The sequence below is a fragment of the Carassius auratus genome, chromosome 37 (assembly GCF_003368295.1).
Source record: "Carassius auratus strain Wakin chromosome 37, ASM336829v1, whole genome shotgun sequence".
NCBI lineage: Eukaryota > Metazoa > Chordata > Actinopteri > Cypriniformes > Cyprinidae > Carassius > Carassius auratus.
The window spans coordinates 15,823,968-15,840,862 of record NC_039279.1 but is presented as its reverse complement, the minus strand read 5'-3'; the positions used below and the strand labels follow the sequence as shown (position 1 = coordinate 15,840,862).

Below are 16,895 nucleotides of genomic sequence, written 5' to 3'. Positions count from 1 at the left end.
GTAGTAGCTTATCAGTTGTGACTGTCAGTTTATGTGCATATGATTTTCAGCCGGATGATTAACACTATTAACAGCAATTATTATATGAGGCAATCACACTTGTAGCAATATCTGTTCGTTCTGTTTGTTGATTCAGGGTTAGCATCATCTGAGGTCCTCTGAGGGTCAGCATCATCTCTTCTCAGGTGTTCTGGATCCAGACTGGAGCTTGTGTAAATCCTAGTTACTCGTGGCAAAACATAGAAACAAAATAGAGACATCATTGACATAGCTGCTGATCCAACAAAGAAAAATGTATTAGTTTAAACCAAGCTAAAGAATAATAATGTGCATTTGATTAGATACAATTGCAGTCACAAATTATTAGATGCATTTTCTAAATGCTTGGCGAAAGAGATGTGTGTTTAATCTAGATTTAAACAGAGAGAGTGTATGAACCCCGAACATTATCAGGAAGGCTTTTCCAGAGTTTGGGAGCCAAATGTGAAAAGCTCTACCTCCTTTAGTGGACTTTGCTATCCTAGGAACGACCGAAAGTCCAGCGTTTTGTGACCTTAAGGTGCATGATGGGTTGTAGCGTGGTAGAAGGCTAGTGAGATACGCAGGAGCTAAAGCATTTAGGGTCTTATAGGTAAGTAATGATAATTTGTAACTGATACGGAACTTAATAGGTAGCCAGTGCAGAGACTGTAAAATTGGGGTAATATGATCATATTTTCTTGACCTTGTAAGGACTCTAGCTGCTGCATTTTGGACTACCTGTAGCTTGTTTATTGACGAAGCAGGACAACCACCTAGAAGTGCATTACAATAGTCCAGTCTAGAGGTCATGAATGCATGAACTAGCTTTTCTGCATCAGAAACAGATAACATGTTTCGTAGCTTGGCAATGTTTCTAAGATGGAAGAATGCAGTTTTTGTAACATTGGAAATATGATTTTCAAAAGACAGTTGCTGTCTAATATAACACCCAGATTTCTGACTGTAGAGGAAGTAAAAGTACATCCGTCTAGTTGCATATTGTAATCTACAAGATTCTGTGTAGTGTTTTTTGATCCAATAATTAATATCTCTTTCTTATCCAAATTTAATTGGAGAAAATTATTTGTCATCCAATCTTTTACACTTTATCACACTCTGTTAGCTTAGATAATTGGGAAGTTTCATCTGGTCTCGTTGAGATATATAGCTGAGTATCAACAGCATAACAGTGGAAGCTAATTCCGTATTTTCTAATAATATTACCAAGGGGCAACATGTATATTGAAAATGGAAGGGGACCTAGGACGGATCCTTGTGGCACTCCATATTTTACTGATGATAAATGAGATGACTCCCCATTTAAGTAAACAAAATGGTAGCGATCGGACAAGTAGGATCTAAACCATCTTAGAGCCTACTCTTGAATACCTGTATAGTTTTGTAATCTATCTACGAGTATGTCATGATCTATGGTGTCGAACGCAGCACTAAGATCAAGTAAGACTAGAAATGAGATGCAGCCTTGATCTGACGCAAGGAGCAGGTCATTTGTCATTTTAACAAGTGCAGTTTCTGTGCTATGGTGGGGCCTGAAACCTGACTGAAATTCTTCATACAGATCATTTTTTTCCAGGAAGGAGCTCAGTTGAGCAGACACAACATTTCCTAACATTTTAGACATAAATAGAAGATTTGAAATGGGCCTATAATTTGCTAATTCACTAGGGTCTAGTTTTGGTTTCTTAATAAGAGGCTTGATAACCGCCAGCTTGAATGGTTTTGGGACGTGACCTAAAAATAACGATGATTTAATAATATTGAGAAGCGGTTCTTCGGCTACAGGCATCAAATCTTTCTGTAATTAAGTGGGTACAGGATCTAATAAACATGTTGTTGGTTTAGATGCAGTGATGAGTTTTTTAGCTCTTCCGGTCCTATAGTTTTAGTCTATTTTAGTGTTAGACACTGTAGAATCTACATTCGTTATTGTATTTCTGATGTTATCTATTTTATCAGTGAATAAATTCATAAAGTCATTATTATTTAACGTTGGTGGAATATTTGAATCAGGTGGAGTCTGTTTATTTGTTAATCTAGCCACTGTGCTAAATAAAAACCTTGGATTGTTTTGGTTATTTTCAATGAGTTTGTGTATATGCTCTGCCCTAGCAGTTTTTAGAGCCTGTCTATAGCTGGACATACTGTTTTTCCATGCAATTCTAAAAACTTCTAAGTTTGTTTTTCTCAATTTGCGTTCAAGACTACGAGTTACTTTCTTGAGAGAGTGGGTATTACTGTTATACCATGGCACAGTATGTTTTTCTCTAATCTTTTTCAATTTGATGGGGGCAACAGCTTCTTATGTACTCTATTAGAGAAAACAGTGCCAAATTTGGTTTAGTTCATGTGTATTTTGGGGTACAAATCGCAGTTGAGATAAATCAGACAGGTTATTTGCAAATCTGTCTTTGGTGGCTGGAACAATAGTTCTGCCCAGACGGTAACACTGAGCCATTCAGTTAATATCAGTTATATGCAGCATGCACGATACAAGGAAATGGTCTGTAACATCCTCACTTTGAGGAACGATATCTATATCAGTAAGATCGATTCAATGCGATATAATTAAATCTAGTGTATGATTAAAATGATGAATGGGCCCGGTGACATTTTGCTCGACTCCAAAAGAGTTTATTAGGTCAGTAAACGCAAGTCCTAATGCATATTTTGTTTTGTCAAAGTGAATATTAAAATCTCTGACAATTAGCCCTTTATCAACTGAAAGGTCTGAGTGGAAATCTGCAAATTCTTTTAGAAATTCTGTATATTGTATGGCCCTGGTGGTCTATGCAGTAGCCAGAGCAAGAGATATAATAGATTTCTTTTGCATGTCTGACAGTGTAACATTAAGCAGAAGTTAAACCTGTACCCTGTTTTCTGGGTAACATTGAGAATATCACTATATATTGTTGACCAGTCTGACGGGGCTCATGCTTATAACAGTAGTTTGGTGTAGTAGACTCATTTAGACCAATATAATCATTTGGTTTTAGCCAGGTTTCAGTCAAGCACATATATCAAAATTATCTGTGATCATTTCATTTAAAATAACTGCTTTAGGTGTGAGTGATCTAATGTTTATGAGCCCAAACTTTAAAAATTGTTTTTGTTAATTTATTTAAAATTTTTCTGGTTTAATCACGATAATTTTTTTCTAGATCCTACATTAAATTTATATTTTGACCCCACTATTCGGGGAACAGCAGTCTTAATAGATTGGAAAACAGTTACTGAAGATCAAAAGCTTTTATATTTCATAAACATCATTTTTTTATAGTTTATAGATACCATTTTAATGAGTCACGATTCAGATTTAGCAAACAAAATGGCACGGCGAGTGAAACGGCTCCCCCTTGTGCAAAAAAGAACCTACTGTCTGAAGAAAATGAGTTGGAGTTATTTATTTATTTATTTATTTTGATTGCATTCAAGTCTCTTTGGATACATGCATCTACTAAATGACTAAATGTAAATGTTGTTGCTCTTATTTTAAATTCCTTCCTTACATAGTACAAATGGTACCAAAACTGAAGTTGGCCATGGCTAATACAAAAGGAAAAATAAAAAAATAAATGAAAAAAAAAAGATGAGTGTAGCAGGAAGTCAGCAAAATATCAGAGAGATCTCATCATTTTAAAAAAATATAGCTCCCCTAAAACTCGGACCCATTATTATTTTACTTTCCATAAAAAAACACACAAAATGAGATGTTAGGAAGAATGTCTTTATGCTGGCAGACTCCAAAAAGGCACAATAAAAGTCATCCATATGAGTTATGAGTTATATTAGTAGTCCTCTAAAGCCATACAGTGCAGAAATTTAAGCCACCCTTCACTATTTCCAACAAATTATGGACAGGAAGTTATTCATTTTCAATGGAGGGTAAAATGGGAGCTGCTTTGAGTTCCAATCAGTTGCACATGCAGAAATTACTGATCAGATTTGAGCTTTGGGAGAGTTGAAGTATTCAAATTTATAACTGCTAGACCAGATATAATGAAACATTTAAATCAAACTACCGGTATGTGCTTGAGGTGAGAATTACAAAATTTTTGGTAAAAAAAAAAAAAAAAGAAAAGAAAAAAAGTTGATTAGCCATAGAAAACAAACAATGCTTTTCTTTCTAACATACTGGCTGTTATTTTATTATTATTATTATTTTTTTAGTTAATGTATGTATTTATATTATTCATTATTCATTTATTCATGTAACTCACACTTTTTCTTAACATTTGATTTATGTTCCACTCACTGATCTCCATAGATTCATTTATTATATTAGATAGTGTTTGAAATCGATACGCCCCTTCCACAATTCTGCAACTCATGTAACATCTAGAATACCAAGTTTCCCACTTGTAAATGTGACTTTACTTGATCCTGCATGTGCTTGGAACTTGTAATTACTATTTTTTGACTCCACATGAATGACACATTTAGACGTGTTGCACCAAGTCCTCATGTGTCACATTACCAAGTTTAAGAACACCACCACAAATGAAAGCTATAGCATGGGTAAGGAGTATCCTTAATGGGCTTTAATTGTTTTTTTTTGGGTGAACTGATCATACAGTCCTCTCCGGCAGGCTGCTGTTGTACCCAGACCACAGTGTACTGTAGCTAATAGAATGATTTCCCACTGGAATAACCAAGCCATTTAACTCACTCTTCATAACATGAGGAGACTCAATTACAGACATGATTGTTGTGCGATCAGCTGGGAGTGAATTGTAGTTCTCTCAAATCAAATATCAGCATGGAAATACCATGAATTCACCTTTATCTGATTTTAATTCAGGTTAACTGCACCTTCAGAAATGTGTGCTGATTTGTAGATTTTTAAATCTATTTGATAGCCTGCTATACGTATTATGAAATACTGCAGTAGCATATTTTATGTGAATTAACAACCCAGCCTGCTTTGAGTTATGTTTAAAAGAGCGGCTTTCTTAATGAGAACTGTGCTGTCTGTCCATGTGTCTGCTCCACCATGGCCTCCTGACCTGTGGTGTTCCAACACCCTCCCAGACACTTGTTTGGGTTTTGTTTTCGTGTGTTAGGAGCCGCCATATTGCCCTGTTCTTTCCTTTGTAGTGGACATTGTATTTTAGGGAATTTCTCTGAGACCTCACATGTCACAGTCTGGATGTCCTGTACAGAGCACATTCAGGGCTTATCCATTGGCCCTTGTCTAGCTTTGTCATCGTGTTCATGTTCAAGTTTATTTCATGGTTTGGTATCAGTACAGGTATTTGTTTATATTTGTATAGTTTGTATACTTGTATAAGACTTATTAGTTTGTAATAAGTCTTGTAAACATAGCTGCACATGGGTTCTGTAGGGGACTTTATTACAGGACAAAAGTGTTTAAACTTTTTGAAACAAGTCTCTTATGCTCACCAAAGCTGCATTTGTTTGATCAAAACGGTAATATTGTGAAATATTATTAACATTTAAAAAACCTGATTTTTATTTAGATATATTTTAAAATGTAATTTATTCCTGTGATGCAAAGCTACATTTTCAGCATCATTCATCCAGTCTTCAGTGTCACATGATCCTTCAGAAATCATTCTAATATGCTGATTTGCTGCTCGCTAAACATTTCTTATTATTATCATCACAAGAATAAATAAATAAATAATAATAATTATAAGAAGAAATACAATAAAATAAGAAAAGAAATAATAAAAAGTTTAATATTATCAAAGAATCCTGAATAAAACATGTATCATGGTTCCCAAAATATTTTAAGAGCATAAACTGTTTTAAACATTGAAACTAATAAGAACGATCATTAATAATTGAGCATCGAGTCAGCATATTAAAATGATTTCTTAAGGAAAACTTGACACTGAGACTGGAGAAATGATGCAGAAAATTCAGCTTTACAGGACAGAAAAAGGAATACAATAAAATAAACTGAGAAATATCACTTTGATATATAAAACCGTATTTGCAGCAGTAGGAAAGAGGTATCATCATCTATGAGTTCTTCGGGGATTTGTATGAGGGCACTTGAGAATCACAGCCTGGCAGCAGCGAGATCTGAGCAATGCAGCTTCAGCCGATGAGAGAGGTGTTGAAAAGATGAGCTTCATCCCCTGGCAATTATAACAGCCACGGAAGTAATCTGTTCCACCACAGGGGATCAGAGTGAGGGTGCTGGCCTTAACATAAATCCCTGTCATTGAAGTCCCATTGAAAAGCTGCAAAATAACAAACAATGCCCACACCATGATGATTTTCAGCAGTAGTTGTTTCCTTTACTCTCTCTGGGGTCAAAGGAACAGTTCAATTCTGTCATTAATTACCCATTCTCATATCATAAGAGTTTGAGGAATCAAATATTTGAGGAATATTCATGCAGCTTTCATCCACTTCATACATGCCTGTCAAGCTCCAAAGAAGACAGAAAAACCAATAATGGACTGCCCGAACAAATAGAGTTTGGATAATGTGCTTTTGTAGGCCAAAACCAAGAAATAAGTTAGTATTCATCACTTCTGGTTCCATCGTCCAAAAGTAAATGGGTTTTTGGTTAAATGCCTAAAATAAGGTCTGTGATTAAGACAATCGTGCAATATTTTGTTACTTTTTACAAAAAGGCGTCTGCTGACAAGAGGCAAAATGGAACTATAAAGGTTATTGGATATAATAAATGTCATCATTACATCTACTGACTAGTCCACTTTTGCATCTTTACAGTTTATAATCACGCTCTTGCAATCTATTCTAACTCAAACTTTCGGGGAAATTAGTTAAGTTAAGATTGAAAGAGATGTTCATTGGTTCATGGTTGTGAGGATGAATTGACTGTGGTGAAGTTAATTTACAGCTTACATGTAGCTTTTTACTCCTGTTAATTGCATTTAGGCTTCAAAATTCATAAAAGTTTTGTTTATTTCTGAAGACTATGATATGATAAACAAAACAATCATACCTCGCATGATGCATCTGCATGCCTCAAGCCAATAGTTCCCCCCAAAAATGAAAACTGACTCTCAGCCCTCAGGCCATCCAAGATGTAGATGAATTTGTTTTTTCATCAGAACAGATTTGGAAAAATGTAGCTTTACATCACTTGTTCACCAGTTGGTCCTCTGCAGTGAATGGGTGCCGTCAGAATGAGAGTCACCCATCACAATTATCCACAAGAAATACATACCACTCCTTTCCATCAGTTAATGTCTTGTCAAACAACATGTTTGTAAATCCTCTATCCATAAAATTGCATTCTCCAGTTGTTTCATCTGAATCAGAAGAGAAATATGCACAGATCAAGCAAGGTTTACAAGTGAAAACAGCCCAAAAGAGTGTGTCGACTGATTTTAATTTAACATGACAACATGTGACTTTTTCACTGGAGGAAGTTTTATTATGTATTATGGACTCATATTAAAGTTATGTTTTAATAATGGATTTGTATGCTACAAACACACAGATTTTTGCTCCTCAAGACATTGATTGATAGAATGGTGTGGTGTGGATTACATGTGGATCATTGTGATGTTTTTATCAGCTGTTTGGATTCTCATTCTGACGGCACCCATTCAGGATCCATTGTTGAGTAATTGATGTAATACTTAATATATCTGTTGTGGTGAAGAAACAAGCACATCTACATCTTGGATGGCCTGAGGGTGAATACATTTTAAGATTTTTTTTGTTTGTTTGTTTTAATTTTAATTTTTGGGTGAAGTATCCTTGTATATACTTTGGTATGATTGTTGCATAAACCTATTAGGTAAATTGAAACTCTTGAAATATATCTCACAAGTTGTATGTATGGATGATTTGTATGGACATAAGGGCACACAAATTCTATTTTTGGGTGGACTATACCTTTAAGTGCTCTTCTGCATTCATGATGAGTAAATGTGTAGTTAAGAGCCCCTGCCCCCTCCTTTCCCATCACAGTCTCTCAGCAACATCAGCTCAGACAATGCCTCCTCCTCCCTTCATTTAGATAAATCCTGCTGTAGAGGCAAATGATGACATACACATTATTGATTTTGCGACATCCTGTCTTCACTTAGGAACGCTTTACACTTTCTATGAGAGAAATCGTATGCATTACAGGAAGAACATTGACTGTCTGTCTGAAAACTGATACTCCTTCCCCTAGAGAGCTGTGACTGCATTGCCTCATTGGGATGAGATAACCAGCCATGCTCAAATTTTGTGAATCACAACAGGTTTTCCCTTATGTGACATAAACAGAGCAGGGAGAACAGAAGTCAAGGTGACCTGATCAGTCCGATGGATTAGAAAAATAACTAAACAAACAAAATGAGCTACATTTTTGCTAGAACTTCACAAAGAATGAATTAATAAAGTCAAAATGGAAAACTGACCCAGTAACATTTGTTGTGCACTGAAGTCTCAGTATAAAGGCTTGGACAACGAAAGCTTTTTCCATATTTTAGATCAGTGGGTTTGTAAAGATTATATATAATAAAAAATAAAAAAGTTTAGCGTGCTGATTCTGATTAAATAGTTACATAACTATATGTGATGTCCTGAAGAAGCCAGAAGAAATATATTATAACTCCTTAATAAATTGCTAGAGCCCAGATCCTAAAACTAACTCACAAATAAATAAATAAATAAATAAGTAAATAAATGAGTGAATGAACAAATAAATAATTACTATTTATATTTTAGTAGCATAATGTATATACTGCAATGTATTATTATTTATTTTAATGAATACATGAAATATAAATTATATATATATAATATATATATATATATATATATATATATATATATATATATATATATATATATATATATTATGCAAATACATAATAGAAACAATACAAATTAATAATATTTTAGTAACAAATAAGAACCAAACTAACACGTTTCAATACAATTTATTATTTATTTTTAAGAAATCACATTGTTCAGTTTCAGTAAACACCAACCAACCAACAAACAAACGAATAAATAAATAAATAATTTACTGTTTTCAAGAGCACGTTGTCTTCCGTACATTATTGTGTGAATACATTAGTGTTGCATATACTTACACACTGAAGCACGTCACCACCAATCATATAGGCTAATATGGAAATTGATCTGAGGTTTGAGCGAGTTTGCGGTAGAGAGCGGAGTGCAGGTTTCTCTGGGGAAGGAGGCAGAGGACATCTAATTGGTTTCTCAATGAAACAATCGTCCTAGTCTGCAGGAAGGTGCGCACGGAGCGCAGTTGCTCTGCGCTGAAGTAAATCCGGACTGAGATAGTTCATCATTCAGCGGGAATCGAGTTCAGTCTTCTTCGGCTCAAACTTCAAACATGAGCGAAATAGACGAAGAATTTGCCAAGATGCTGCTCATAAAAGAGGAGCGGATAAAGGCTATGGAGAGGCTGCTGCTGGCGAAGGAGCAGGAGGTGAATGACCTGAAGAGAAAGCTGCACAAATGTCAGTCAGTGCTGCCGAGCGCTATCGGACCCAGAACCAGGCGCGCGAAGGGCATCTCCGCGGAACCGCAGACCTTCAGGTCCTTCCAGGACTTAAAGAGCGAAGCTTTGCGCAAACACCCCAAGTCGGGCAGGTACGAGCCATTCATGTCTAAAGACGAATATTCTTTGCATTGGTGTCACAACCAAGCTGTGGCTGCTTTCTCTCCGAATCGAGTCTCAGTTACTTCGCTGTGTGACTTCACTATTACACTATACAAGAGTAAACGGTACCGGTTTATTTTAAGTGGCCGTTGTTACAAGGTTATATGTAGGTACCTACTATAATAATAGAAATAATTACAAGTAACTAACCATATACTATACAAACACAAACACACTATATACGTACATATAGTTAATTAATATTACTCAGCAAATACATTTGCAATTACACTGTAACAACATCACCTTAAAATAAAGCTAGCCTAAAGTTTGCACACGTGACTGTACTTCACTATACTATACTATACTATACTATACTATACTATACTACAAGTAAAACTTTATACAATACAACAAAGGGATATGCAAGATTGGATCACCACATTGTACAACGCTACTATACTATAGTATACTATACTATAATCAATTTTAATTACTGTTTTATTTGTGTGTTTGTGTTTGTGTGTGCGCGCGCGTGTGTTTGACAAATGCTGATTGTTGAATATTTAATGCTGGCTGTTAAATATTTAATGTCACAGATATCACTGCTATATTTAGGATTCATATATTGTAACTTTCAACTTTTTCTGGAAACATATGGAATGTCCCACATTTAGTGGGAATAAGTCAACTCAATTTCTTTAAATGAGTATCTTTGTCAACCTCTGCAGGAGTCAGTGGGAGCTGAACTTACTAAATATTACTGAGATCAATACTACATTTTCATTTTTTTTTTTTGCTTTTAAATGTAATAAAGTGAATAAGTGCAGTTTTGGATTAAAATAAGCAGTTTTGCCAGTTGGATGTCCATAAAGCGCCTAAAATTTAAATAACTTCCTGTCAGAAGCCACTAGATGTCAGTAAAATATCATCGTTATTAAAACAGGAATCTAATGCACTATGACAGAGGGTTCATACTGAGACCTATCGTGAAGTGTGGATGGAAAAGATAAGGTTTTTGGTTCACGATGACATTTTAATACCGTACTTACAAGCATATGTATGATTGTGTAAATAATTTATTCAGCAATTAAAAGTGACAGAGGGTAATTGAGTGAGTAGTATTTGTCGGTGTCATGTGATCTCAACATGGTGGCCCCATGTGGGATACAAAAGCTTTTTTAGGCCACAGGTATGACTGGAGCCTTTCATATGAACTATTAATTTAGGGGTATTATTTTATTATGCACAGTTAATAACTTTAATTGAGGTTAAATGAAGCTCCTCTGAAATATATGCAAATATGTATGTTTATGTATCACAGTTTCCACAAAAATATTAGGCAGCAGAAATGTTTATAAATTTGAACATCGATAAGAATAAAAAATGTTTCTTTGGCACCAAATCAATATTCAAAATAAATTCTAAAGGATCATGTGACACTAAAGACTGGAGTAATGATGCTGAAAATTGTGTTAAATAAATAATAAATGTTTATGTATATGTATAGTGTTAAATATATGTATGAATCTGAACATAAAGCTAATAACATTTAACATTTGCTCTTATTGCACTGTAAATTCAGTAGATTCAGGTTCTTGTGACTGATCCAAAGCGATCTCTTTGACAAATACTGCCCACCCTTGTCTCTGATCCTGTGTGTTCTCATGTAGAACTCCTTATATAATCAACAGGCTGCTTGAAAAGCACTTGAGAATGGAAAGTGTGTTATCTTTCCCGTGCTGATAAAAGGCTGCAGGGTTAACGGTGGCTTGTACTGCAGATCCAGACTCTGGCCTTCCACATTAGCATCACATCTCTCACGTCCGCATTGGCCCAGACACTTTGATCTGCGCCTGGTCTCCAGTTCTTGTAAATGGTTTGCGACAAGGACAGAGCCTCATCAGTCGTGCTTAATTGGTCTTTTATGCTATGCATGATAAATGGGATTCATGTTCATTTTAGGGCAGTCCTTCATAGATATCAGAAAAAAAAGGGATGGACTAGATACTGAATTGAGGATTGTGTGCTACAGTGTGGGTTTCTAAATTCAGGAAATGTATTAACCACTTTATTAACGTCTTGTATGAAGTCTTAAGATCCTTTCTGCCAGACAAAACACTAAACACATAAAACAATTACACAGAGCACTGAAATATATAATGTACAACACATAAATGTAACAGTTGGCAAACATAATTTCTACAGCCTTCTGTTTATTCATTTTATCCTCATATTATGATATGATATGATATGAAAGATTTAATTCAATCTTAGTTATCTTATTAAATCTTATTATGGTTATCTCTGTATGGGGTTGTTTTCTCCACTAGAGGGCGCCTTTGGTCCACATTTTTTAGTTGCAATTTTTTTTAACAATTCTTACCATTTTCTTTTCTCTGGCATATAGAACCTGTTAATATCTGTGTATGTATGTATATGTGTGTATATATATATATATATATATATATACACACACACACGCACACAGATATGTGCATATATATTAGGGAATTTTACTTTAAATATACATATTTATTAAATATAATCAATTATATATATTTAAACATGTTTGTGTAGTTTTTTTTTATAAAGTATAACATTTAGTTTAATTTAATCTTGGTATAGCTATTTTAGTCATTTAAATTGAATTGCTTATATTATATAATGGTGTGTGTACACTGTAAAACATTTCTTGTTGTTTTTACAAAAACTTTTTGGCAGCTGTGGTTGCCAGAATAATTTTGTAAAAATACAGAAAACTGTAAACACATTTACGTCAAAAACTGTTAATTTTACAATATAAAGCTGTAATTTACAAACAAGAAAATGTGAATATAAACCAGTAAATTCAACAACACACAAAATTAAATCTGTTTTGTACCTTGAAAATACTGACAACCACCATAATAATAAAGATGGTACTGTATAAGAGAAAGCCACATGAAGTATCAAAGCTCATCACAAGTAGCTTCACCACAAGCAGAAGTATATATTAACATATAGAAGGTGCACATTTATGGAAACACAAAACACCATCATGGTAACACACGTGATACTTAAATAATGCAAAAAACTTTCATTAAGCAACAGAAGATGTAACATAAAGCTCAAATGTACATAACTGATAACAAGAACTATTTAAAAACATGATTATTTAAACAAAATACTTTCAAACGTGGAGTGTCACGCAGGGAATTCTGGGAATATCAGTTTACAATTTTAGACTGTAAATTATACATTGATTTGTTCTTTTTTTACTTCTAAAAGCTGTATAATTAACAGAATTTTACTGTAAATTTACATTAAATGCTTTGTTAGATCTTTTACAGTTTTTCCCTGTATATAGTATGGGAACTTACTGTTAACCTATTATCAGTTTTTTTCCGTAGCGTTTTTACAAAATTTTACAGTTAAAATTACACTTATTTTTTACAGTGTAGTATATATATATATATATATATATATATATATATATATATATATATATATATATATATATATATATATACTTAATATTATTTTATAAAATATATATATATATATATATATATATTTTTTTTTAATAAAATAATATTAAGTAATAAAAATGTTTTTATGATTAAGTTAACTATAATAACTCTGTTTTGAAATGATAATGTGCCACAAGATTCCAATAGGTTTCTATCTAACATGCTTTCTGATGTGTTTGCGTTCAAGCATACAAGTGCAACAATTTAATTCTCAGAGCAAAATTTTAAGCCCTAGAGAGTGGGGTGGGGGCAGTTCATGAGCTGGTCACCAGCTGCTCGTCATTAATGGGAAGGATCCAGATGATGTTAGGGACTGTGAAGCAGAAGCATGCGGCAGAACTCCAGAGCATCATCTGGACATGCAACTTGTTCTGTGCAGATGAATTATAGAAGGATAGCTGCTGCAGTTGGTTGTGTAAACAAATCCTAAAGAACCCTTAAAAATAATTAGTGTTGTATATATAGGAATATTTCGTCCAAAAATGATAATATCCTGATTATTTAGTCAGCCCCGAACCATGCAAGATATAGTTTCAATGGGAAACATACCAGAATATGTCTTCAACTAATGCAAGTGAATGTCATTTGTAGTAAAAAGTATATAATTTATATAAAATACCCCAAGCAGAATAATTACAGCAATGTTAAACTGATGGATTACTGTTTTTGGTACATCATGTAAAAAAGAAAAAGAAAGAAAAGGACAAATTACAATAGATTGAAGTCTTTAGTAATTATAATTTCTTAACTAGTACAATTAATCAGGCTGATAGCCAATGGGATTTTTTAAAATTGTGATTTTTAAATCACCTTAATCAGTTACATTTTGATCATATTACAATATTTTGTGATCATGCAGTCTAACTGTACATTTTGCAATGATTCTTTCTCAGCGTTTAATTAATTAAATACCATCTAACAAGCTTAAACTCAAATAGAAGAGTTGAAAGAATGTATTTTAATTAAAGGTAAATGATGAGAAACATGTTTAGTTCTTAAAAAGCGTAAAAAGCAATTTCAATTAAACCGTGACATATATAGCCTATTGTGTCCATATTTAATTTGATGCCGTGACATGTGACGTGCACATTTTCGAAGTATAAATGAGTAGGCTAACAATTTATTTGATCGTAGTAGAGAAAAGTTTAGGAAGTGCGTAAAGTTAACGTAAAGGAACTGAGCTGTTATTGAAAGTAGGCGTCTGTGCTTGTGGAAGGCACCGCACTTGAAGTCTCTCAGCGGCTGTTACAGGTGCGCGCTTGAGTCTCTCCTCATTGGCTCATCGGGGAGCCACGAGCGTGCTGCTCTCACTGCGCGCTCATGGCGTTCCTCTCGCGCTCGACAGCTGCGACTGACGTATGTGGACAAGAAATGTATTCCCTGTGAAACTTCGTCGACCTCGTCTCCCGAATGTGATCTTTGCAGACGCCGTGGGTGTTTCCCCGCTCATTCCTCCGGTATAAGTCAACCGAGAGCGCGCGCCGTTCTTTGGGCGATATTACCACGGAAAAATACGACCGAAAGGGGTTTGTTTCAATTACATGACCGAAAACTGACCGTTCGCCTAGTTGGTAACGACTCCGTATCGTTAACCGTGGGGAGAAATGGGCACTTTACGCGATCTCCAGTACGCGTTACAGGAGAAGATCGAAGAACTGAGACAGAGAGACGCGCTGATTGATGAACTGGAGTTGGAGCTTGACCAGAAAGATGAACTCATCCAGAAGCTTCAGAATGAGTTAGACAAATACCGATCCGTTATAAGACCTGCAACTCAACAAGTCCACAAGCAGAGTGTCCTTCAAGAGCAGCAGAGGACCAAGAGACAGGCGATCTCAGCCGAACCTACAGCCTTTGATATCCAAGACCTCAGTCATGTCACCCTGCCTTTCTACCCAAAGAGCCCACAGTAGGTGCCACTTAAATCTGATCAGTGTTGTTATGAAGCTGTCCATCAAATTAACCGGAACAAAGTGCTGATGATCTGCATTACTGATGCAATTATGCATATGCAATCATATGATGACACATAAATCATTGCCTTTTTGCAGGGATCTTGGTCAGTAGGACACCACGAGTTCTGTGGTACGAATATAATCATAACCATCCATCAAACCTGTCTCCATCCAAACCTTCATTACTTCACTGGTGTTATGTAGCCTATTGTAAATATAGGCAGACAGCCAGCCTGGTGATGCCACCTGTTGATTCTGTTGATTAACTTCAAAAGGGAAAAAAAGTGCACTGGTGTTTTTAAGAGAAAAGTGTGAAAGTCAAAATCTTATTTTTCTTCGTCATAAATATTTTATTAGATTAAACTCAACTTTATGGTGCTTGTGCAGAGCAAGTCTAACCAGAAGTAGTATTGCAGCATACTGTGTATCCTATAAATAAATCATGGTAAAATGCAAATTGGAAAATGAGGTACAAATGACAGAACAAATGACTGTGGTAGTGCAGAAAACATAACATTTAGTACATGATTTAGTTTAGAATAGTATAATGCAGAATGACGTGTTATATGGACATAGAGATGCAGTTCTTTTTTCATTAAAATGTTCATGGTCATTTCATATGAAAAAGAAAAAAAAATACATTAGAAAAATTACAGACCTCACTGTATAATATACAAGGCAGTATATGATTAACATATATATTGGCTAATAGTCCTTTAAAGATTGTTTTCGGACCCCCCCCCCCCCCCAAAACTAAAAATGTAAAATAAAATAAAATAAACTTCAAGTTATTTCATATAAAAAATTTGCAGTAAATTTACATCACCCTGATGTGCTAAAATAACTGAAACGTTAAAATAAAATATATAAATAAATGAATAATAACTATGGAGACATTTAAATAATAAAAAAGAAAAAAAGAAAAATGACTTAAACACAAATTTAAATATAAATTAAATATAAATAAATATAAATAAAAATGATAAATGATAAATTAATATTATATCAACTTTATGGTGCTTGGTGCAGAGTAGGTCTAACTAGAAGTTTGAGTCGCAGTGATACGGCAGCGTAGCTAATGAACAAATGATGGAGGAGTGCAAATTTAAAATCAGCTACAAATGGAACCAAAACCCTGGAAATAAACAACGTTTTAGGATTTTTATAAATGCAAGTCTAAGAACCATAGAATGGATATTAAATATGTAACATTCTGTTACTTTTGAATGTCACTAGTGAAAAAGCACATTTGTGACACTGACATCATGAACTCTGTACAGATGGCCAGATTGCATCCAGTGAAGCGTTACATCTCAAATCATGCTGGAGAGAACATCAGGTTTCGGTCATATCAGCACTAGTTCTGCTTTCAGAACAATACTGATCCCACTATATAATATAAGCATATATAAGGCAATATATGGAAATTTTCGGCTAATATTCCTTTAAAAACTGTTTTAGGAACATATTTCAGTCTCATATATCAGCCACAAAGGTGTACATAAATGTTAAGCATTTAAAAAAATTTTTTTAAGCCTTTTAAAAATATATAGAGTGCCATGAAACTGCATGTTGATCTGAAATGAAATGCACACAACTGGAAAGCGGAGTAGATTCTTAGCACCATTGAGAATCTTTTCATCTTCTCCTCAGCTGGATCTCTAGAACGGTATTATCTAAAAGCCTCTCTCATCCACCAGAAATGCCATCATTTGCTTTTTGCAACTGTCTTTTCTTTCACAGTTTATGTGCATTTCAGTTTTCCTTGTTTTTATGTCACAAAATTATATTTTTCTTTCTTTAACCTGATAA

General features: G+C 34.5%; 1 protein-coding gene across 2 annotated transcripts in view; it reads left to right on the top strand.

Moving 5' to 3' along the window:
• The first annotated feature begins 9,216 nt into the window (after positions 1 to 9,216).
• The window catches only part of LOC113056342 (cGMP-dependent protein kinase 1-like), a 159,285-nt gene continuing 151,606 nt past the window's right edge, over positions 9,217 to 16,895 (top strand). The window contains exon 1 of one of the 2 annotated variants that reach the window (XM_026223076.1): positions 9,217 to 9,606. In XM_026223076.1, the coding sequence (XP_026078861.1) occupies positions 9,347 to 9,606 (260 nt within the window). In that variant the 5' untranslated portion in view covers positions 9,217 to 9,346. Of the gene's footprint in view, positions 9,607 to 14,392; positions 15,038 to 16,895 lie in introns of those variants that run through there. The other variant, XM_026223075.1, reaches the window with a different exon arrangement.